This window comes from Saccostrea echinata, unplaced genomic scaffold, assembly GCF_033153115.1.
Source record: "Saccostrea echinata isolate AGI-Se365-2 ecotype Australia unplaced genomic scaffold, CSIRO_AGI_Sech_v1 ptg000081l, whole genome shotgun sequence".
NCBI classification, from domain to species: domain Eukaryota; kingdom Metazoa; phylum Mollusca; class Bivalvia; order Ostreida; family Ostreidae; genus Saccostrea; species Saccostrea echinata.
This window is the reverse complement of record NW_026889830.1, coordinates 2515874-2540192: the sequence shown is the minus strand read 5'-3', so window position 1 is coordinate 2540192 and position 24319 is coordinate 2515874. Positions and strand designations below refer to the sequence as shown.

Sequence of the window (24319 nt, the reverse complement as noted above, 5' to 3'; positions counted from 1 at the left end):
GAAGTCAGAGGTCCTACTTTCGTTTTACCTTGACCTTTCTTGTTGTTAAAATGGATTTGCTTGTCTTGTTGCTGTTAGGGTATTAGTTCAACCTTTGCCCTAACGATAACAAGCAAACGGCTCAGTCATGGCTTTTGTTGTGGATCTTTCTCTAAAAAATGCGTTTATCATTGCTGTCCCTCTGTTTATTTCTTGGGCAAAGTACAGAGGTTTGGAATATATTATAAAACACTACCGATGGGTTTTTGTGTGCCTGTTTTTAATGCCATTATCTGTCGTGTACGATGTTTTCATGTTCATCAGAAATTGGATTGTATTTAAACTAAATTCTGCACCAAAACAGCACATGAACAAAGTAAAATATGTGCAGCAGCAGGTATGTGTCAACAGAGACATAATTAATTTTTTATTAAAGATATACACGCTATATAAACGCGATTTTTTATGTGAAACAAAATGATTAAATGATTTGAGAAACATGATGTGTAATAAAAAATAATTACTTTCCACAAAGTTTTACTAAATAAGTCGTTGTAATCACAAAACAATTAAGCAAGATCTGCAATTAAGAATTCAGCCTATTCATGAATATTGATGAAGGAAGTGCGCAAACAGTATATAGACACACATCATAGACAACGAGGTACATTGCATTTTGACTACGATTTTGAATAAAAGTTAATATCTGTCATTACAGAGTAGATGGTTAATACTGGTTGTTTTCAAAAGATAAGTATCTTTAAGCATAAAACGTATGCCATCCATGTCAAAAGTTATTTTGTATACCAAACGGCCTACCTAGTTTTTTTGACGCCATTTTTGTTTATCAATCTAAAAGTAGCGACGGTGTCACGTGATGCATGAATTTAAGTAGAGGCATTACTTTCCTAGTAGGATAATAAATAGTTAAAATTTGAGATCTTTATAATGCGTTCATTTCAATTGTGTAATTTACAATATTTTTGTAACTTTAATTGGTAAACAAAATAAATAAATTTCCAACTTTATTTTTAACTTACACAAGTTATAGCGTGTATATCTTTATTGTGACACGATAGCGGTGTTTTCCTTTGAAGTTTGCTGTTCTTTATTAGCAATACAGAATGGGAAAACAGTGGGTGGAGCTACTTCCCGTTCTGTATTAGCCCTATATACTGTCTTGTGTTAGCCAACTGTTCTGTATCTAAAATACAGCATGGTCTAAAAATAAATCTGATTCAATTTATCAAAAGCATGTACAAATTAGAAAATGCTGATTTTTTTTCCTATGTTAAATTTTGGAGAAATATTTCCTTCGGAATGTAGAATGTCAGAATTTCTCAATCACTTTTAAAAAATTATTCCACACAGAATCTACATGTTATTTCGATCCAAATGAAAAAGAAAATTCATAATTATGGAAAAGATCCTCCACTTTCCACTCTTCTTATGCAAACTCAATCTCGTCCATTTTTCAGTTTTTTTTTTAAATTTCATCTTAAATCCTTATTGCTGATGACTGCCGAAAATCTCTTTCACTTCATTTTTTATGTCGCATTTCAATAAAAAAATAAAAATCTGTAACATCAAAGTCCATCGAAAAACTGTCTGTATCGCCTGTATGTGTATCTAGTTAAACTGAGATTTTAAGACCCAGGCAATAAATTAGGATCAATCTCCATCTACATCAAGGTTAAATCATCCACCTTATCAATTAAGACTGACTTCAAGTCTGTTACGTCTACCTCGTTGTCAAAACTAATCTGACTAAATTTTACGTTGTCCATAGAAATATATATACTGAGGATGTATACTCCCCATTGAGGCCTCATCTACAGAGAGAACAAACGAACTCTGGCAGAAGTTAGGATCCTGCACAGCTATAAAGTGGGCGGTGCTTGTTTTTGATTGATCGTGTCACAAATCATTTAGAGAACTTGACAGGTTCTGTATCGTAGATACAAATTTGGGGGTGGAGACTCGTGCTACGCACTTGTCCACCCCCAGATTTGTATCTACGATACAGAACCTGTCGCGTTCTCTAAATAATACATATTATTTATCTGATTAGTCAAATTTCAGTTACAAATTATTCTATGATGCATGTATGTCAGGTCCAACACAATCTCTTGATTTAATTATATAGCTTGAATAAGCTATATGTAGGTATTCAGAATATTTATGTTCAGTTTTTCACAAAATTTATTTTAATTTTTAAATAGAAAAAAAGTTGCGAGTATGTCTGATTGTCACTCTCATATTTGTACTATGGACAATTTTAAAGGCAACCAAAATCAAATATAGTTTTAACATTGCAGCTTTTCAATACTGGTACCTTTAAGCTAAAGATGTATTTCGATTGTTTGGGTAACTGTTCACCACTATCTGTGGGATGAGGCCTAGATAAGTCTGATTACTTCACACTTTGCTGAATTAGTACCAATCATTCATCTTGTTGACAGACCACAAGTACCCTCCATTATAATTTCATTCAAGAAATAACTGTGCGGTCACAACTCAATTTGTCTAGCCCTAAAACCTTTAGAACTTTGCAAATTTAGTCTCTCAAGGAGATGCAATTTGATGAGCAATTTTTTTTCATGCATTGTTTTCAGAAAAGTTCAAAGTTGAAAACTTTCACTGCACCTAACTTCAACTTTTTTACATCAGTGTTTGAAACTCACTGTAAAATTAGCTAGACAATGCATGGCTGACCACCAATAAAAGTTGTAAGCCTTCCCAAAGATCTACTAGCCTGAGAAAAGTATACATGTATTGCCTTTTTCAAAAATAATTTTATTACAAATGTAAAACCATATATGTTGTTAGTTCATCTTCCTTGCAAGTGACTGGCAACTTGCAATCTTCATTCAAAAGATATCTTGGCTCTTCTCTGACTAAATGCCACTAGGACTCCGTCAGCATAACTTTAATCCTGATTATAATATAGACTGAACGAGATCTGCCACTTGGCTTGTTAGGCTTTGCTACCTGTAGAGGTATCAATTTGAGAATTGTCTGAAGTGAATTTTATGCATCTCAGGCAGCTGGGCACAGAGTTTTTTCAAACACTGTTTACATGCTTTAAAATATTGCCTTTAGGAGAAAAAAGTATGATAAAATAGCTAAAACAAGCTATTTTGAATAGCTTAATCAAGCTATATAGTTAATTCAAGTTATATATCTAAATCAAGAGATTGTGCCAGACCTGTATATGATCAGCTGATAACGGGTAATTATTGACACATTCTACAATGTTGTGCACCTGGGCAATTTTCACAGGCATCACATTTGAGTTTCTCACTGGTTTAGAACTCAGAAATTAAGAAAAAAGTACTCATTGACAAAAACTGTTAATGATAACTTTAATGCAGTGACTTTCAAGTAAAGCAATATTCACAGCATGTTAACTTGGTTAAGATGTTCTGATTCTTTTTGTAATAGAAATCTCCTTAGGAAAATCTTTATCATTTACCTCACAAGAGAGTGATGGACCTGAATGATTGATCAAACAGTTGGTACATACTTATATCTCTCAGTTTGAATCCTCAGTCTGGGTACCTATTTGGCACCATTTGCCTTGAATTGTTGTTAGTGCCACAGGTTACAAGCTTATTAGAGTAAGCCTAGTCCAGGTAATCTTGTATTAATCATGCATCTAGGAATCCTTGCTACCTTTCATGTTTTGGATGCTGCATCTGACCCTTAGTATATTCCAGATTAATAGTGCTGAGGTGAACAAATCAGAGCAAGTCCACTTACAGTAACTTAAGCTCTCCCTGGGCCAAACTTGAATTGACAGTACATGTATATCTAACATGTCTAACAATGTCTACTACAGTTCCTGCTTTAGACACTGCATCAGACCTTTTAAAAACAGATTAATTGAAAAGTTAGAATTTTCACAGCAGGTTCAATCCCAAGAATCTAAAAGCCTTGCCTTACCAAAACTGCATGAATCAAGCAAATAGGGATGCCTACCCGGTATATACTGATGTCTCTCTTCTAGTTTCCAAATGTGTTTCTCAAACACTGTAATGTGTTTAGATGAGTTTTACAACTTTAACTATCTTTATTAATGTCTACCACATTTTTTTTCACCCCTTTCTCAAATGATTCACATATTTTATATTCATGCAAAAGCCAGTTTCATGCACATTCTTTTTCTCTTTTGTTTGATTCTGTGTAAAGTGTGTATTTACTGTAACAAAAAAAAGGTTAATTGTCCATTTTGGTAGGAATGCTAATAGACATCTTTTAAAATACTATTTTAATGGTGTTTAAATGGGATTTATAGTCATGTTTAATTATGTCAACTGTCATTATTTTGATGAAACCTGAGGTGATGGATTTCAGTAAAAAGTCAAAACATTCCTGAGTCCCGACTAAATCAGGTTACACTGATTTGTGAGGTTAGAAAATGTGTTTGATGTAAGGACATTTGATGTAATTAAGGTTAAGCAATGGAACAAAGATGGGAGGAAAACCAAGATGTGTACAGCCCGACCTGGGTGGGCAACTGTCAGTTTTAGGAGAGGCCTTTACAAAAAACAGCTGAGGAATATTGAGGTCAACATGATTGACATTCTTGAAATAGATGAGACGAGGAGAACCGTGAGGGTAGAGCCACTGGTAACGATGGGGCAGGTCACATCATTCCTCAATCCCCTGGGATGGACGCTTCCTGTACTGCCAGAACTGGATGACCTCACAGTGGGTCTGTATAGTCAGACATTATTACACATTAAAACAGAGCTAATGAAAATGATTTTCAAATATATTTCAAGATGTGTTTTATCATTTTCGGCAAGCTCACAGTATAATAATGCTTTCTTGAAAATGAAAATTTAGAAGCTTCCATCAATACCAATTCAGCAATCATATATTTTCAATATGTTTTCTAAAACTATATTTTGATATCTTCTTGACAGGTGGTCTGATAATGGGTGTGGGGATAGAGACCTCATCGCACAAACATGGTCTATTTCAGCATTGCTGTGTGTCCTATGAATTGGTACTGGCTGATGGTAGTGTGGTTACATGCTCCAAGGTATTCAGATGTTAGCATGCTCAAATGTATTATTTTTTATATTGAAACAGAATGTACATGTACCTTCGTTAGTATAAAGTGTGTGGGTTTTTTTTAACACTTCTTATAATAATCTGAATATGGTTTAATACACCATGGGTGAAAAAATTCTGCTATCTTGTAAATACTAACAGTAAGAGCCTCAGGTGTTTGTCATGTTGTTTCACTCCCTAATTCATTTAAAAATGTCAGTAACTTCAGAAAAAAGTAATTCCCTACTGTTAGCAAAATAAATCCCTATCCCACAATTCTTCATTCTTGGGCTTTATGAATAGCAGACTTTTATATCTGTATTATGTTGTACTTAGATACTGGTACATTATAAAATATTGATTCTTTTGTAGATCTTTCATAGTGAATTTGCATCTGTTGATTAAAAATAGTATTTTAAGTAATCTGACAACTGTGTATTTCACAACAGGAGGGGAAAGTATATTTAAAATATTAAAGAAGCCCAGATGTTTTCTTTCTATAGTGGTTGTCAATCCCTTATTGATCCTAACTTGGCTGATTGCTTTTCAGATCCTTAAGTTAAAAAAAATATATATTTAGGTCTTTCCACCTTTCTGTGGAAAGACCTCTTGAAATGCTTATGTTTATTATTATTATTATTAGGTCTTTCCACCTTTCTGTGGAAAGACCTATTGAAATGCTTATGTTTATTATTATTATTATTATTTTTCCGTTACCGCCTTTTGAACCGAAAGACTTTTCGAAGAACTTTATAGTTCATGATACTCGACATCAAAAGTTATTTCGAAAAACTACCCAACGAGTATGACCTATGACCCCTTTCGGAGTTCTTGCCCTTTAAACGAAAAACCTTGTTATCGCTACTCCTTCGAAATCATAAACCATAGAGGTACGAAACCTTAACCAATGTCTTCAACTAAATGAGTACTCGCTTCAAGGTTTCACTGCGAAAGCATTCGTCGACCCCTTTTATGAGTTATTGCCCCTGGACGTTTCTCATGTTTACGAATAATGAAAAACTTTTCTAAATGACAAGTCGTAAAGACATGGGACCAACTGCATAAGATTCTTTGACCTTAGACCTTGAACTTAAGGTCAAGGTCAAAGGTCAAGGTCATTCAAAATATAAGAAAATTAGCTCTTTTTATAGCTCTTTTGTTTTTCAACATATACTACATATCTTTGCATATTTAATATGTCCTTCTTAAAGTATTATAAAAATTTCATTCTTGTCCCCCAAGCTTGACCCATTCAAAAGTTGTCATCCCTTTCGCAGTAAAACCTTGTTATCGCTACTCCTCCGAAACCGTAAACCGTAGACATTCCAAACCTTCATCAGTGTCTTCGACTCATTTAGTACACTCTTCAATCTATACAGTGTGAAAGGGTTCTTCGGCCCCTTCTATCAGTTACTGTCCCTGAAAGTTTTTGCTGCTTACATTTAATGAACTTTTTTTTAAAACGGTGTATCCTAGAGACATGGGACCAACTACATCGGCATATTTGACCTTTGACCTTGAAATATAGGTCAAGGTCAAAGGTCAAGGTCATTTAAAAACATAAGAAATTCCTTATATATGTGTACAATATGGCAATTCAGCAAATGACCTTGAACTTTGACCTTGACCTTTGACCTTGGGTCAAATGGAAAAGTAAGGACATGCATCCAGCTCCAGTATCAGGAAAACCATAGAAAGTAAAGTTTTCTTGGTTTTTTTTTTCTTTTTGTTTCTTGTTTTTTGTTTGGTTTTTTTTTTGGTAATGACCTTGACCTTTGACCCTTGACCCAAAGGTCACAATCAGGCTTAAGGATGTGGAAGTAGTTACAATTCTTAGTTTAAAAGAGGCATAAAATAAATAATTCACCCCCCCCCCCCCTTCTTAAAAAAAAAAAAAAAAATCACATCAACAACAACGTAGAATATTACTCTAGAATTCAAACCAGACCTCGGATCGACACCAGATTTGGTACAAATGTAGTATAGACCTCAGAGAAACTTTCTGGAGAGTTTTACGGTGAGTCCTATAATTTTATAAAAGTCTTGAAGTTTCACGGCAAAAACTACAAGTTCTGTTGTGTTTGAAATTTAAGTGCAGGTGAACGAAGAAATGATCTAAACCTTTTATCGGCTATTTCTTCAGATATCGTTAGTAGCATTCGATTCTCCTGATATGATACAACATTTTATTACCAAGCATTCTCTCTTTCTTTTACATTTGGAATTTATTTGATTTTTATTTAGAATTAATCAGTTTCCAGAAATAGCAATTTTCGGTATATTAAAAACAATTCTCGCTTTCATTGTCGTGTTTCCCTTCTAAAAATGCATGTTGGGAGTTTAATTTGTGATACACATATTTAATTTAACCCAAAGAAATGCTTATTTAAATGTTTCATATTTATTTCAGGATATTCAGTCAGAAATGTTAAAATCCGAACCCGATCTTTTAAGCTTACAAGAAAGCTATTAACAAAAAATTCAACATGCGCACAATATCGATGAATCGGGCTACAGTCCATTAATACTTTTTCCTTAGGGAACAGTGTTAACGTTTTCTCACGCAGCCCGTCCCTTATTAGGTCTTTCCACCTTTCTGTGGAAAGACCTCTTGAAATGCTTATGTTTATTATTAGGTCTTTCCACCTTTCTGTGGAAAGACCTCTTGAAATGCTTATGTTTATTATTATTATTATTATTATTTTTCTTCCCGGACTTTTGAAACCGCAAGACTTATCGAAAAACTTTATAGTTCATGACACTGGATATTAAAAGTTATTCCGAAAAACGACCCCCCGTGTTTGACCTATGACCTCTTACAAAGTTATTGCCCCTTTCGCAAGAACAGCTTGTTATCGCTACTCCTTCGAAACCGTAAACCGTAGAGATACAGAACCTTCACCAATGTCTTTGACTACTTGAGAGGACCTTTCAATCTATTCATTGCGAAATGATTTGTCGATCCCTTCAATGAGTTATTGCCCCTGAAAGTTTATGAAGTTTACGTATAATGAAAAATTTTCAAAACGATAAGTCGTAGAGACATGGAACCAACTGCATAAGATTCATTGACCTTTGACCTTAAAATATATGCAAAGGTCAAAGGTCAAGGTCATTCAAAATATGAGAAATTAAGCTGTTTTTATATCTCTTTTATCTTTCAACATATACTAAACATCTTTGCATCATTAATATGTCCTCTTAAAACTATTTCAAAGATTTCATACTTGTCCCCTAAGATTTACTCCTTTAAAAGTTATTGCCCCTTTTACTGAAAACCTTGTTATCGCTACTCCTCCAAAACCGTAAACTGCAGAGGCACAAAACCTTCACTAATGTCTTCAGGATCTTTAGATACAACTTCAATCTATTCGGTGCAAAAGTATCCGATGACCCCTTATATGAGTTATCGCCCTTTAACATCTTTGCGCTTATTATTAATCCTTATAAGGCACAAAACCTTCACTAATGTCTTCAGGGTCTTTAGACACAACTTCAATCTATTCAGTGCAAAACTATCCGATGACCCTTTATATGAGTTATCGCCCTTTAACGTCTTTGCGCTTACTATTAAACCTTATAACTTTAAAACTAAAAGTCGTAGAAGCATGGGGTCAAGTGCAATGTGACCCTTGACCTTTGACCTTTAATATTTGTTTAAGGTCAAAGGTCAAGGTCATTTCAAAATTTTGAAAATTTTCATTTTTTCTATCTTTCAAGCCATTTCTGGATTCTTTTTGTATAAAAATTAACTTTAGAGAGTAAAATATGAAAAATATATGAAATTTAAAGAAGGTGGAAAGACCTCTAATTGTTCGAGAACAATTAGTCTACTAGTTATTATTATTATTCTTCTTTTTCTTCCCGGACTTTTGAAACTGCAAGACTTATTGAAAAACTTTATAGTTCATGATATTGGATATTAAAAGTTATTCCGAAAAACGACCCCCCGTGTTTGACCCATGACCTCTTACGAAGTTATTGCCCCTTTCGCAAGAATAGCCTGTTATCGCTACTCCTTCGAAACCGTAAACCGTAGAGGTACGAAACCTTCACCAATGTCTTTGACTAATTGAGGGGACTCTTCAATCTTTTCATTGCGAAAGTATTCGTCAACCCCTTTTATGAGTTATTGCCCCTGAAAGTTTATGAAACTTACAAATAATTAAAAATTTTCAAAACAATAAGTCGTACAGACATGGAACCAACTGCATAAGATTCATAGACCTTTGACCTTAAAAATATGCAAAGGTCAAAGGTCAAGGTCATTCAAAATATGAGAAATTAAGCTCTTTTTATATCTCTTTTGTCTTTCAACAAATCCTAAATATCTTTGCATCATTAATATGTCCTCTTAAAACTATTTCAAAGATTTCATACTTGTCCCCTAAGATTTACCCCTTTAAAAGTTATTGCCCCTTTTACTGAAAACCTTGTTATCGCTACTCCTCCGAAACCGTAAACCGTAGAGACACAAAACCTTAACTAATGTCTTAAATGTCTTTAGACACAACTTCAATCTATTCAGTGCGAAAGTATCCGATGACCCCTTATATGAGTTATAGCCCTTTAACGTCTTTGTGCTTACTATTAAACCTTATAACTTTAAAGCTAAAAGTCGTAGAAGCATGGGGTCAAGTGCAATGTGACCCTTGACCTTTGACCTTGAATATTTGTTCAAGGTCAAAGGTCAAGGTCATTTCAAAATTTTGAAAATTTTCATTTTTTCTATCTTTCAAGCCATTTATAGATTCTTTTTGTATAAAAATTAACTTTAGAGAGTAAAATATGAAAACTAGTAGACTAATTGTTCTCAAACAATTAGAGGTCTTTCCACCTTCTTTAAATTTCATATATATTTCTTTTTTTTTACTCTCTGGAGTTAATTTTTATACAAAAAGAATCCATAAATGGCTTGAAAGATAGAAAAAAATGAAATTTTTTAAAAATTTTGAATGACCTTGACCTTTGACCTTGAACAAATATTCAAGGTCAACAATCAATGGTCACATTGCACTTGACCCCATGCTTCTACAACCTTAAGTTTTAAAGTTAGAAGGTTTAACAGTAAGCGCAAAGACGTTAATGGGCGATAACTCATATAAGGGGTCACCGGATACTTTTGCACTGAATAGTTTGAAGTTGTGTCTAAAGACCCTGAATACATCAGTGAAGGTTTCGTGTCTCTGCGGTTCACGGTTTCAGAGGAGTAGCGATAACAAGGTTTTTCACACAAGGGGCAATAACTTTTAAAAGGGTTAAGCTTAGGGGACAAGATTGAAATCTTTGAAATAGTTTTAAAAGTACATATTAAAGATGTTAAGATATACTGTATATGTTGAAAGACAAAAGAGCTATAAAAAGAGCTTTATTTCTCATATTTGGAATGACCTTGACCTTTGACCTTGACATAAATTTCAAGGTCCAAGGTCAAAGATTCTAATGCAGTTAGTTTCATGTCTCTACGGCTTATCGTTTTGAAAATTTTTCATTTTTTGTAAACTTCAAAAACTTTCAGGGGCAATAACTCAGTAATGGGGTTGACGAATACTTTTTCAGTGAATAGATTGGAGAGAGTACTCAGTTAGTTGAAGACATTGGTGAAGGTTTCCTACCTCTACGGTTTAAGGTTTCGGAGGAGTAGCGATAACAAGGTTTCTAGCGAAAGGGGCAATAACTGTGAAAGGGGTCATAGGTTATATGCGTTGGGTCAAATTTGTTCATAACTTTTTATGACTTTTACGATGAACAAAAAATCTTTTCGATAAACCTTGAAACAAAAAATCAGCGGAAGAAAAATAATAATAATAATAATAACTAGGAGACTAATTGTTCAGAGAACAATTAGAGGCCTTTCCACCTTTTTAAGTGTTTCCGTGAGATTTGGGTTGTAATAAAGAAGAAAAATGCCCCCCCCCCCCTCAAAAAAAAAAAAAAAAAAAAAAATGCTCCTCCAGCTGGGCTCGAACTCAAAACCCTTGGATTGAAAGGCAGGTGCGCTAACCATTAGGCCACGCACTCCGATGAAGATGTAGGTAGTAAATATATTGTTTAGGAATAAATAGGAATATAAGAGCACGTGTCCTTTTGTTTGTTGTCCAATGTAGTAATCAGTAATAAATAGTTTTGAGAAACACGATTGGTGTATAATAAAAAGCAGATTTTCTGTAAATATAATAAATTTGAGTTGGTTTATACTTTGAATAAATGGAGTTAATCATCTAGAGCCTAGGATACATTAGAACTGCCGTGCCGAGACTTTGTTTACGAATTTATGAAAAATGTCGCGTTCGGTTTGACCGAATATGGCGATTCAAAATAATAGGTAAGATTAAATAAACATCTCTATGTGGGTTGAGTTAAATGTAACTAGCATAAATTAAAATTTCAGACATGCATTTCAGGAAGAAAAAAAGGTGTCAATGAGAGCGTGGAAATTTATTTGATAGGAAAAATCGCTATTTTCGAGATTCTTTCCATTAATATTAAATCTAAATAAAATTGAAATAAATTCCACATACTAAAGAAATCAAGAATGCTTGGTATTAAAATATTGTATTAGAGCAGGAGAATCGAATGCTATTAATAACAACTGAAGAAATAGCCGATAAAAGCTTAAATTCATTTTTATGCTCATCAGCACCTAAATTTCAGATTAAAAAAAATGTAGTATTTGTCGATAAAATTCATAATTTCGTTACACTTCAGAGACTCACCGTAAAACTTTCAGGAAATTTTTTCTTTCTTTTTTTTTTTTTTTTTTTTTTTTTTTTTTTTTGAAGTCTTTCCTGCGGTTGCTTAAAATCTTATGTCGATCCGAGGTGTTGTATGAGTTTTAGAGACATTTTCTACGTTGCTATTGATTTTTTTTTAAAGGGGGGGGGGTGAATTATTTATTTATTTATTCCTAACATATTTTAAAGTAACAGTTGCAGCAAACTCCACGAACTTAATCTTGATTGTGACCTTTAGGTCAAAGGTCAAAGGTCAAGGTCATTAAAAAAAAAAAAAGAAAAAAAAGAACTTTGCTTTAAACTGAGTTCAACACTGAAATGTACATGAATCTAGATGCATGTTCTGATTTTTTGTTTTACCTTTGAGTCAGTGTCAAGGTCAAAGGTTAAAGGTCAACGTTCAAGGTCAAGGTCAAAGGTCAAGGTCATTTAGATAAATAGCTGATATCAACAATTTATATAGTTTTCAATGACCTTGACCTTTGACCTTCATTTCAAGGTCAAAGGTCAAACATGCCCATGCAGTTGGTTCCATGTCTCTAGGATAGACCCTTTGAAAAAAAGTTCATTAAATGTAAGCAGCAAAAACTTTCAGGGACAGTAACTCATAGAAGGGGCCGAAGAACCCTTTCGCACTGTATAGATTGAAGAGTGTACTAAATGAGTCGAAGACACTGATGAGGGTTTGGAATCTCTACGCTTTACGGTTTCAGAGGAGTAGCGATAACAAGGTTTTATTGCGAAAGGGGTGACAACTTTTGAATGGGTCAAGCTTGGGGGACAAGAATGAAATCTTTAAAATAGTTTTAGAAGGACAAATGAAAGATGCAAAGATATGTAGTATATGTTGAAAGACAAAAGAGCTATAAAAAGAGCTAATTTTCTTATATTTTGAATGACCTTGACCTTTGACCTTGACCTTAACTTCAAGGTTTAAGGTCAAAGAATCTTATGCAGTTGGTCCTATTTCTTTACGACTTATCGTTAAGAAAATTTTTCATTATTCGTAAACACCAAAAAATCTCAGAGGCGATAACTTATTAAAGGGCTCGACAAATCATTTCGCAATGAAAAGATTGAAAAGTCCTCTCAAGTAGTCAAAAACATTGGTAATGGTTTCGAACCTCTGCGGTTTATGATTTCGAAGGAGTAGCGATAACAAGGTTTTTCGTTCAAAGGGCAAGAACTCCGAAAGGGGTCATAGGTCATACTCGTTGGGTAGTTTTTCGAAACAACTTTTGATGTCGAGTATCATGAACTATAGAGTTCTTCGAAAAGTCTTTCGGTTCAAAAGGCGGTAACGGAAAAATAATAATAATAATAATAAACATAAGCATTTCAATAGGTCTTTCCACAGAAAGGTGGAAAGACCTAATAAACAGAACAATTTCAATAGGTCTTTCCACAGAAAGGTGGAAAGACCTAAATATATGAAATTCAAAGAAAGTGGAAAGACCTCTAATTGTTCGAGAACAATTAGTCTACTAGTTATTTTATATACTGCTTGCAAATTCAGGAACTATTTCCTTTTACGGAACTTCTTTCTTCCCCCTACCGATTCTAAAAATAGGCTTGCATTTCTTCTGTAGTCTTAAACAATTAGCTTATGAAGGATATCAGAATGCGTGGCCGAATGGTTAGCGCACCTGCCTTTCAATCCAAGGGTTTTGGGTTCGAACCCTGCTGGAGGAGCAATTTTTTTTTTTTTTTTTTTTTTTTTTGCATTTTTTGCATTTTTCTACTTTTTCTCAACCCAAATGACACGGAAACACTTAAAAAGGTGGAAAGGCCTCTAATTGTTCTCTGAACAATTAGTCTCCTAGTTATTATTCTTTTTCTTCCCGGACTTTTGAAACCGCAAGACTTATCAAAAAACTTTATAGTTCATGATACTGGATATTACAAGTTATTCCGAAAAACGACCCAACGTGTTTGACCTATGACCTCTTACGAAGTTATTGCCCCTTTCGCAAGAATAGCTTGTTATCGCTACTCCTTCGAAACCGTAAATCGTAGAGATACAGAACCTTCACCAATGTCTTTGACTACTTGAGAGGACTTTTCAATCTATTCATTGCGAAATGATTTGTCGACCCCTTCAATGAGTTATTGCCCCTGAAAGTTTTTGAAGTTTACAAATAATGAAAAATTTTCAAAACGATAAGTCATAGAGACATGGAACCAACTGCATTAGATTCTTTGACCTCAGACCTTGAAATTTTTGTAAAGGTCAAAGGTCAAGGTCATTCAAAATTTGAGAAATTAAGCTCTTTTTATATCTCTTTTGTCTTTCATTATATACTAAATCTCTTTGCATCTTTAATATGTCCTCTTAAAATTATTTCAAAGATTTCATACTTGTCCCCTAAGATTTACCCTTTCAAAAGTTATTGCCCCTTTCACTGAAAACCTTGTTATCGCTACTACTCCGAAACCGTAAACCGCAGAGACACGAAACCTTCACTTATGTCCTCAGGGCCTTTAGACACAACTTCAATCTATTCAGTGCGAAAGGATCTGATGACCCCTTATATGAGTTATCGCCCTTTAACGTCTTTCCTCTTACTATTAAACCTTATAACTTTAAAACTAAAAGTCGTAGAAGCATGGGGTCAAGTGCAATGTGACCCTTGACTTATGAACTTAAATAATTGTTCAAGGTCAAAGGTCAAGGTCATTCAATTTTTTTTTTTTTAAATTTCATTTTTTCCATTTCTCAAGCCATTTCTTGTTTCTTTTGTATAAAAATAAAACAATAGAGAGTTAAATATGAAAAATATATGAAATTTAAAGAAGGTGGAAAGACCTCTAATTGTTCGAGAACAATTAGTCTACTAGTTTTCATTTTTTTGAATAAAATATTGATGTCTGTAAAATTTGGCAAGATTTTTTAATTCACATTTCAGACCGAGAATCCTGATCTGTTTTATGCAGTTCCATGGTCGTATGGGACACTTGGCTTACTAGTGTCTGCCGAAATCAAAATCATTCCATCCAAGAAGTATGTAAAGATGGAATATTTCCCAGTGCATTCCAAGGAAGATATGGTGGAGAAATTCCAGGAGCAGACGATGCTGAAGGAGAACAATGAATTTGTGGAGACGCTGGCATACTCTCTGGACAAGGCAGTGGTGATGACCGGAAACTTCACAGACCAGGCAGAACCTGACAAAGTGATTACATTGTAATTTTTACATGTATATTCTGAGGCTGACCATGGTAAAGTCTGGTAGAATTTGTATTGAATTACATAGTCTAACAGAACAGAAAGGAATATCAATACCTACTGAGTAACCATATTTTGATTTGAATATGAAGTATTTTTTATTCTACTGTGGATGGATTGTTGTTGATAAATTTTTTGGGGGGATCTGTCAGATCTGTATAGAAAGACTTAACAGATGTATATTTGAGGAATATGTCACGACTTAGGGCCAGTGATGGGGTATTGTCATCCACATATTTCTTTAGGGAATAATTTGCATTATTTATTATATTTTATGATGAAACATAGTAGGAATGGAGATATTTCTGAAATTTAACAATTTTTATGTACATGTAGATAAACCCCATTGGATACTTTTGGAAGCCATGGTTCTTTAAACATGTAGAGGGATTCTTGACTACGGGACCAGCTGTAGAATATATTCCTATCAGACATTACTACCATAGACACACTAGGAGCATATTCTGGGAACTACAGGTAAATATAGTGTCAGGAAGTGTTCAACTTGAGGTCAGTATAGAATTACGATGGGAAAAAAAAATTATTTTGGTTTGAGTACTTGTCATGCATACATTCTTATGAGATCAACACTTATAATTCAGGACATAATTCCATTTGGAAACAACCCCATCTTCAGATATTTGTTTGGCTGGGCTGTTCCTCCCAAAATCTCACTGTTGAAATTAACCCAAGGGGAGACAACCAAGAAACTCTACGAGAAATATCAGATTATCCAAGACATGCTGGTTCCCTTTGACAAATTACTGGAGGCTATGGAAGTGTTTGAGAAGGAGATTAAGGTACAGTGTATATTTTTATGTAGAGAGGTGCTTTCTCTTAATAGCCATTGACGATCATCAATCTAGGGAAAAGTTTTTGCTTGAAAGTTATAAAAGTCTGCTATATGATAGCTATCTATTTAATATCCAAAGCTTGATATCATAAAGTCATTTGTGAGTAGATTTAAAATCCTGCTTTCATACTTCATAAGACTTCATACTTTCAAAAACTTTTCAAAAGTAAGACTTTTCTTGTGACCATTTGAATGGAAAATGTATCATACAAAGTACATGTATGTTAATTTTCTGTTTTGTCCCAGATGTACCCCCTTTGGCTTTGTCCTTTCATGTTGTATGACCAACCTGGCATGGTTCATCCAGCTAAGAAAGAGAGCCAGATGTATGTTGACATTGGGGCCTATGGTTCCCCCAAATCCAGCACATGGGAAGCTGTTAAGACAACCAGAGCCTTGGAGAACTATGTCATCAGAGCTAGAGGGTGGGTGATGTACATTCTTCTTAGATTGAACACAAAAATTCCATGCTTTGTGGCCCATAAATCATTTACTATCTTTGTATTACTTAGCAAGAACTTTGCTCCAATATTTTTAGGTCACCTGAGTCTTTCAGATAATCTATGGGTCATTCATAAACTTTTAAACATTTTCAGCTTCTTCTCTTTAATTGCTGGACAAATTTCAACCGATTTTTGTTGTAAAGAATCTGTGAATGAAGAGAAACAAAACTTTCCCATTTCATTGTCCCAGCTCCCAAAGATCTAAGGGGTTGGGCAAACACCATAACATTCATGCATTCTTCAAAAATGTTTTTCTATACTCATTAGCATCTAGGATGCTAATTAATTTGCAAGAGTATAATAAGCAGTTAGTACTCTACAAAAAGTGTGAAATGAATTTTCACTCGGTCCATGCATCAGGCCCAGGATGGGGCTAAGTTGGCCATATATTGAAATACATTACAGTTTTGAAAATCTTATTTACCCAAGGATGTCTAGCAGGTGAACTGTTTCAACTAGGCACACTACAAGACTTGCTTCAGATGCTAGGTCCATTCCCAAGTAACTATAGGCCCTACTTGGACCAAACTTGCATGGATGATGCATCTATGGATGCACACTACCAGACTTGCTTCAGATGCTGGATCTGACCTACATTTTAAAGCAGGTCCATTTCCAAGTAAGTATAAGCCCTTTAGTGATCAAACTTGCATCGATGATGCATATAGGGATGTACACTTAAGATTTGCTTCAAGATGCTAGATCTGATGTACATTTTGGCGCATGTCCATTCCCAATTACTTTAAGCCCTACCTGGACTAAAGTTGCCTGGATAATGCATCTAGGGATGCACACTACCAGACTTGCTTGAGGTGCTGATCTGACATACATTTTAGAGCAGGTTTGTTTCCAAGTAACTATAAGCCCTACCTGGACCAAACTTGCATGGTGTATCTAGGGATGCACACTACCAGATATGCATTTGGCCTGCATTTCTAGATGAACGACCAAGTTAAAGTTTTTGGAGCAGGTTCATTCCAGTTAACTATAAAGCTGGTTGTTGCATCTAGATATGCACACTACCAGAACATTCAGTGAGAGATATTGCCTTCACTTATAGATAACATTTGTTAAGATGTGCTTATAATCTTTGATTACTAGTACCTATGTTTATGTTTCATCATCTAAGAGACAAACCCCATATGATAACAATTGAACAAAGATTCCTCTATCAAATTGTAAAATTTAAGTCACGTGTGTCCTGAGTTCTAATCTCAGATGGGGCTGAGTTGTTCACAGAAAACTCATGATAGTCAGGTGTCTGTCAAGGTTCTTTTAGAAATAAAAATTAATTTGAATCTGTATGCATTTCTTTAAAAATATGATGTAAAAATCTTTAAAAATAAAATGGATTAAAATACATGTAGATGTAACTGTTCAGGTTTCAGATGCTGTATGCTGATAGCTACTTAACCAGAGAGGAATTCAGGAAAATGTTTGATCACACTCTGTATGATAAAATGAGAAAAGAGCTTGGCTGTGAAGAAGCATTTCCAGAGGTGTACGACAAAGTGAACAGAAAAGCTAGAGATTAAATCATTGTAGAACAGGAAATCCAAACAACAAAGCAACAATCAAATGTTTTTTTTTTTTAAATTCTATACATTGATTTTTTAGCTCTATTGGTCAGAGACCAGAAGAGCTTATGCGATAGTAAGGTGTCTGTTGTCCGTCCGTCTATAAACAATTTTTCAAAAGGCTACTCCTCCTACAGTTTTGGTCTGATTTCAATATAACTTGGCACATAAGTAGACTACACTAAGTCCATAATTCTGTATATTAGTGTTTGATTTCAATGAACAGTGTTGCCATGGTTACTAAGAATAGAGATTTCTGGGAAATACTTTCAAAATGCTACTCCTCCTACAGTTTTGGCCTCATTTCAATATAACTTGGCACACAAGTAGAATACAGGAAGATACATAATTCTGTGTATTGGTTTTTGATTTCAATAAACGGTGTTGCCATGGTTACTAAAAACAGAAATTTCTGTGAATAACTTGCAAAATGCTACTCCTCCTACAGTTTTGGTCTGATTTCAGTATTACTTGGCACAGAAGTATACTACACTAAGATACATAACTCTGTATATTGGTTTTTGATTTCGATAATGGTGTTGCCATGGTTTCTAAAAATTGAAATTTGCTTGAAATACTTTCAAAATGCTATTCCTCCTATAGTTTTGGTCTTACTTTAGTTTAACTTGGCACACAAGTAAACTACACTGAGATACATAATTCTCTGTTTTTGATTTTGATGAATTACTTTTCTAAATGAGAGTAATGGTAATGGTAATTGTAATGGTAAAAATTCCAAAGTAATTGTAATTTAATTCATTACATTTCAAAGTAATTGATCCCAGGTCTGGGTGTTGCCATGGTTACTAAAAATAGAAATGTTCTAGAAATACTTTCAAAATGCTACTCCTCCTACAGTTTTGGTCTGATTTCAATGTAACTTGGCACACAAGTAAACTATACTGAGATACATAATTGTCTTTATTGTTGTTGATTTTGTTGAATGATGTTGCCATGGTTACTAAAATCTTAATTTCCATAAAATTCTTTTAAAAGGTTACTCTTTCTACAGTTTTAGTCTGATTGCAATCCTGCCACAAAAAGAGACTAAATCAAGGATCATTTAATATTCTATTTATTGCTGTTTCAAAGTTTCAAGTCCAAGTGTTACTTTTCTTTTCCTTTGTTATAAGTACAAACCAGTAGAGCTACAGTCTCAACATTATTATTTTGATTTACTTTTAATCCTCATTTTAAATATTTAAATCTATGGAATTTAATATAAACTGTCAGTTAAGTATCTAAACTATAATGTTTTAAATGATAATGTTTCTAGGAAGTAAAATGTTTCACTTCAATCAATAAATGTATTTGAATGTCAATTTTAATGCCAAAATCAATATTATGTAAAATTTGTCTTGTATGTTGAAGGGCCAGTTTGTATAAAATTCCTATAAATATGTGAACTTTACCATATGCATAAGACTTGAATGAGAAGAGATGATTTTAAAGTATGACATCATATGACATCATACATAAGTACATGTAAACATCCAATGCAAATTCATTGTATGTCTTATTTTAACTTGATTAAAAATTAAATTAATCAAATTAATCTCTTTGACAAGTCACTCAAAAATGTCTCAGATATTTCCAGTGAAGTTAATCTTTCACACAGTGATAATTTACAATCTGTATACATATATTTATACATAAAATGCATCAGGATAGTAGTGATAATATTGTGCTTTGCTTATACATGATTATTATACACTGATTTGTTTTTACTTAAAAATTATGTCTATGTCTCATCCATGTTATTTTTTGTGATCTGAATAAAAAATTTACAGGAAAGCTTCTTTTTGTCTTTATCTGCATGATAGTACAGATTTTACTGACAGGATTTACAGTCATTTTGTACACTAACTGTACATTACTGTACAGCTTGTTTCACTTTTCTCCATATTCAAGCCATAATTCTTTCCGATACCTCACCTTATTCTACCCCTACATATAAGAAGATTGGCTTTGCCCGTTATACAAATTATCCTATGTTTCCAACTGTCGTCGATATCTTGGCATACCCAACAACTAAGACAGTGAATCACTTTAACTGGGACGCCCATTCTAACACCTACGGTATAGCATAAGCTCATCTTGACTTCATCATGGTAAGCTAAAAATTAACTCCAAAGTGAGAAGTTGAAATTATGTTTGAATATTTTGATGAAAAGTATTTCTCCATGTATTTTTCATTAACCATGCTGATAGTTTTAGGTGTTTTAAATTTTTGAGTGCAGTCTACTCTTATGATATATATATTATAATATTATATATATATTATAATGGATAAAACAAAATAAGGATCATAAATAATAAGAAGGAAAAAACCCTCTTTCTAAGATAACTTTCACAGATTATCCTTTTTATGCCCCGCCATGAATATGGCTGGGGCATATAGTGTTTGTCATGTCCGTCCTTCTGTCTGTCCTTCCGTCACACTTTGCATTTAGCTCTGTTCAAAGCTCAGTTTCAAAGAAACTATCCAAGATATTTTTATTGAACTTCATATGCTGATAGATATTGATGAGAGCTATGCAACTGCATCAACATTTTTTGACCTTGACCTTTCCTTTGACCCTGACCTCACTTTTCTTAAATTAGTGTTTAGCTCAGTTTTAAAGAAACTATTCATAATATTTTTATCAAACTTCATATGCTAATACATACTGATGTAACCTTTTCAACTGCATCAACATTTTCTGTCCTTGACCTTTCATTTGACCTTGACTTCATCTATTTTAAATTAGTGTTTAGCTCAGTTTTAAATCAAAATTTTTTTTACCTTGACCTTTCCTTTGACCTTGACCTCACTTTTCTTAAATTAGTGTCAAACTTCATATGTTGATACATACTGATGAGAGCTATTCAACTGCATCAATATTTTTTGACCTTGACCTTTCCTTTGACCCTGGCCTCACTTTTCTTAAATTAGTGTTTAGCTCAGTTTTAAAGAAACTATTCATAATATTTTTATCAAACTTCATATGCTAATACATACTGATGTAACCTTTTCAACTGCATCAACATTTTCTGTCCTTGACCTTTCATTTGACCTTGACTTCATTTATTTTAAATTAGTGATTAGCTCAGTTTTAAATAAACCATTCAATATATTTTTATCAAACTTAATATGCTGATACATATTTATGAGAACTATTCAACTTCATCAAAAACATTTGACCTTGAACTTTTCTGGGACCTTGACCTTATTTGACTTAAATTTGCATTTTGCTTAATTTTAAAGAAACCATTTAAGATATATTTATGTAAGTTTATGCACTTATACATAATTTGGTAAAAATTTATTATCTATATCCAACTTTTTAGATTTCAATTTCAATTTTTAAAAAACTATTCAAGATATTCTCATCAAATTTCATACACTAATACAAATTTTCATGTTGCATTACTAATATACCCTCGGCGGGGCATTTATGTCCTATGGACATATTTCTAGTTTATACAGGTATTTTCTTCATATTGTGGGATGAAAGCAAAAGATTCTTTCAGTTATAATTCATTGAATGTATGTATGAATGTAACATTGAACCCTCAACTACATGCAGTATTTATATGATAGATGACTGTTACAGTACTTTTCTTGCTTAAAAATGTCCTTCATTCATTCAATTTTCTGTTACAAAGGTCATGGACATAACATATTTCATCAAAATATTCAAACATAATTTCAACTTTTCACTTTGGAGTTAATTTTAGCTCACCTCAATGAAGTCAAGATGAGCTTATGTTATACCGTAGGTGTAAGCATGAGTGTCCCGGTTAAAGTTTTAGGAGCAAGTCCATTCCAAAAGAACTATAAGACCTACCTGGACCAAACTTGTGTGGATGATGCATCTAGGGATGGACACTACCCGACTTGCTTCAGATGCTGGATCTGACCTACATTTTCAAGATGAGTGACAAGGTTAAAGGTCCATTCTTACGTATTTTTAAGACCTACCCGAACCAAACTTGCATGGATAATGCATCAAGGCATGAACACTGTCTTCTGCTTCGGATGGTGGGTCTGACCTATATTTTCCAGATTAGTGAATAGTTGCCCTACCTTAACCAAACTAGCATGGGTGATGTATCTCGGGATGGACACCAGACTTGCTTTGGATGCTGGATCTCATCAGTCTATAATTTCCAAATGATTGACCAGGGTATTGTTTTTGGAGTAGCTCTATATGCAAGTGAATTGAGGCTAGGTATAGACATTTCTATTCAAATGAGCTAATAAAAATGCATAAGATGTATATCTTTTATAAAGAAAAAGTTAAAATTTATTTTCTTATACATACTTAGTACGCAGAACATATTAAAGCTAGTGCACATAATGACGTCATGTTCTTTACCACTCAAGGTAATAAAACACAATCATCAACAAAACAGCATCAGCGCAAGGGCATATCCTATTTAATTTTAAATAAATAATGTATAATATTAAGAAGAACATTCTAAAAATTAATAAAATTGCTGCACAAATCCTATGCACTTTCTCATTTGATAAAAAATTAAGAAAAACTTGCACCAGACTGTGAATTTTTGCCTTGTTTTAACTCAAAACTTAATGAACAGTAACTAAACAGTTGCACTGTCGACATTTGTGCAGCAATATCATAAGTCCTTGGAATGTCCTGCTTCTATTTATATCTTGTTTCTGCAAAACAAAATAAGGTATGCCCTTGCACGGAAGCTATTTTGTTGATGCTCCTTATAAACTTGTGTAGTAGAGAATGATGACATCTTTATATGACGTCATAATGTGCACTGGCTATCACATGTCGTGGGTACCAAGTTTGAATTAAAAAACGAGATTTAACTTTTTCTGTACGATGGGTATAGCCCTTACGCATTTTAATTAGTTCATTTGCATAGAAACATCTTTACTTAGCCATAACTCTTTCGTGTATATGGCCCGTTTTGATGAGACTTGCATGGATGATGCAATAAGGGATGGACATTACAAGACTTGCTTTGGATGTTGGAACTAACCTATATTTTTTTATGAATGAGTGAACAGGTAAAAGTTTTTGGGGCAGGTCCAATCCAAAGTAACTATATGTCCTACTTAAATCAAACTTGCATGGATGTTGATCTAAGGATGCACACAAACTAGAAAAAAATTAATGCGAGATTGGCCTTACTTATGGATAACATTCTTCAAAGTAAGCTTTGTAATCTTTGATTACCTATGTTTTAATTTGTGTTTCCAGAAGTAGTTTCAATTTTCCCCCGAGTTGTACTCATTCATTTTTATCTCTTTAGTGTCAAGTCTAGTAAAATCTAGTTTCTCTCCAAATTACCGGTACGATTTAATTTAGTTTAAGGCCAAACAAAAAAATATGTGTGGTTCCGGTTACACTTCCAAAAAAATTAGGGTAGGTAGGTAGGGATTTTTTTTTTTTTTTTTTTTTTTTTTTTTTTACAAAATGATTTTCTTGATTTTTTTCTAAATAATACCTATCACTGCTTTGCAAATGGCATTTAGATGTGGTGTGATAATATACTAGTCAATATTGGTAGGGGACACCTACATGCTAGCTTGCTTTGGATTTAACACTATTAAACACTTGCACTATGTTTTGCAAGGAGGTCGTCATTGCTGAAACTAAAACTTAAACTGGAGCCATTGATGGAAATTCCGGAAAAAATATGAAAATTGCTAAAAAAAAAAGTTTAGGGTCGGGGGTATAAAATAGGGAAGGTCGGGTAACCGGAACCACACATATTTTTTTATTTGGCCTAAGACAAACTTCTTGCAAAGGATAAGAATAGATCTGGCTCCAAGACCATAAACTGAGAATAGACTTCGTCCAAATTTTGACTTTGAATACCTTGATATTTATATCAGATACATGTTTAAAAATGTGCAGATTTGTGCATTATTTAAATACGGACACACCATGAAAATTTCGTTTATCAAAATAATTTGAAAAGTTATATTGTTTTGAAATTTTGACTTAAGTCTATTCTCAGTTTATGGTGGTGAAGTGGGGTATAACTAATTGCTATTTTATCCCCGATTTACATATTTGGCAGGTAGGTCATGAACAAAAACATGAACTGACAGTTCATGTAGCACAACTGGCAAAGTCTTTTAAGTGTACAGCAAGAGAGTTATGTACAATATGAAAATTGAGTTTTATCAGAGGGTCAGTTAACCTTAACTTGACGACCAGCTTTGCATTTTAAACTGACAGTTCCATCCAATTCTGAAAGCTGTGCTCAAAGACATAGCCCAAAATTATAAAACATACACTAAAAAGTTGATATTCTTACTAGGTATAATTTGGGCCTTTAATAAGCAAGGTAAATGTGATGGGTGAGGGTTCTGAAAGTTATATGAACATGGAACCCCGATGCCCCAAAAACATCAA

The 24319-nt window shown here is 33.7% G+C and overlaps 1 protein-coding gene across 1 annotated transcript; it reads left to right on the top strand.

Annotated features, from left to right (window-relative positions):
- The first annotated feature begins 65 nt into the window (after nt 1-65).
- LOC133176727 (delta(24)-sterol reductase-like) lies at nt 66-19727 on the top strand. The gene is made up of 8 exons (XM_061311799.1): nt 66-376; nt 4435-4696; nt 4911-5029; nt 14681-14947; nt 15337-15477; nt 15603-15800; nt 16100-16278; nt 17738-19727. The coding sequence occupies exons 1-8, from the start codon at nt 128-130 to the stop codon at nt 17889-17891; spliced, it is 1569 nt and encodes a 522-aa protein (XP_061167783.1). The 5' UTR covers nt 66-127; the 3' UTR covers nt 17892-19727.
- The last annotated feature ends 4592 nt before the right edge of the window (nt 19728-24319 follow it).

What these genes read in the sequence shown, in the direction of transcription:
- LOC133176727 (XM_061311799.1), top strand. Translation starts at nt 128, where the DNA reads ATGGCTTTTGTTGTGGATCTTTCTCTAAAAAATGCGTTTATCATTGCT. An exon ending in ACTGGATGACCTCACAGTGG is followed by an intron (nt 4,697 to 4,910) that starts GTCTGTATAGTC and finishes TCTTCTTGACAG; the next exon opens with GTGGTCTGATAATGGGTGTG. An exon ending in GCATATTCTGGGAACTACAG is followed by an intron (nt 15,478 to 15,602) that starts GTAAATATAGTG and finishes CTTATAATTCAG; the next exon opens with GACATAATTCCATTTGGAAA.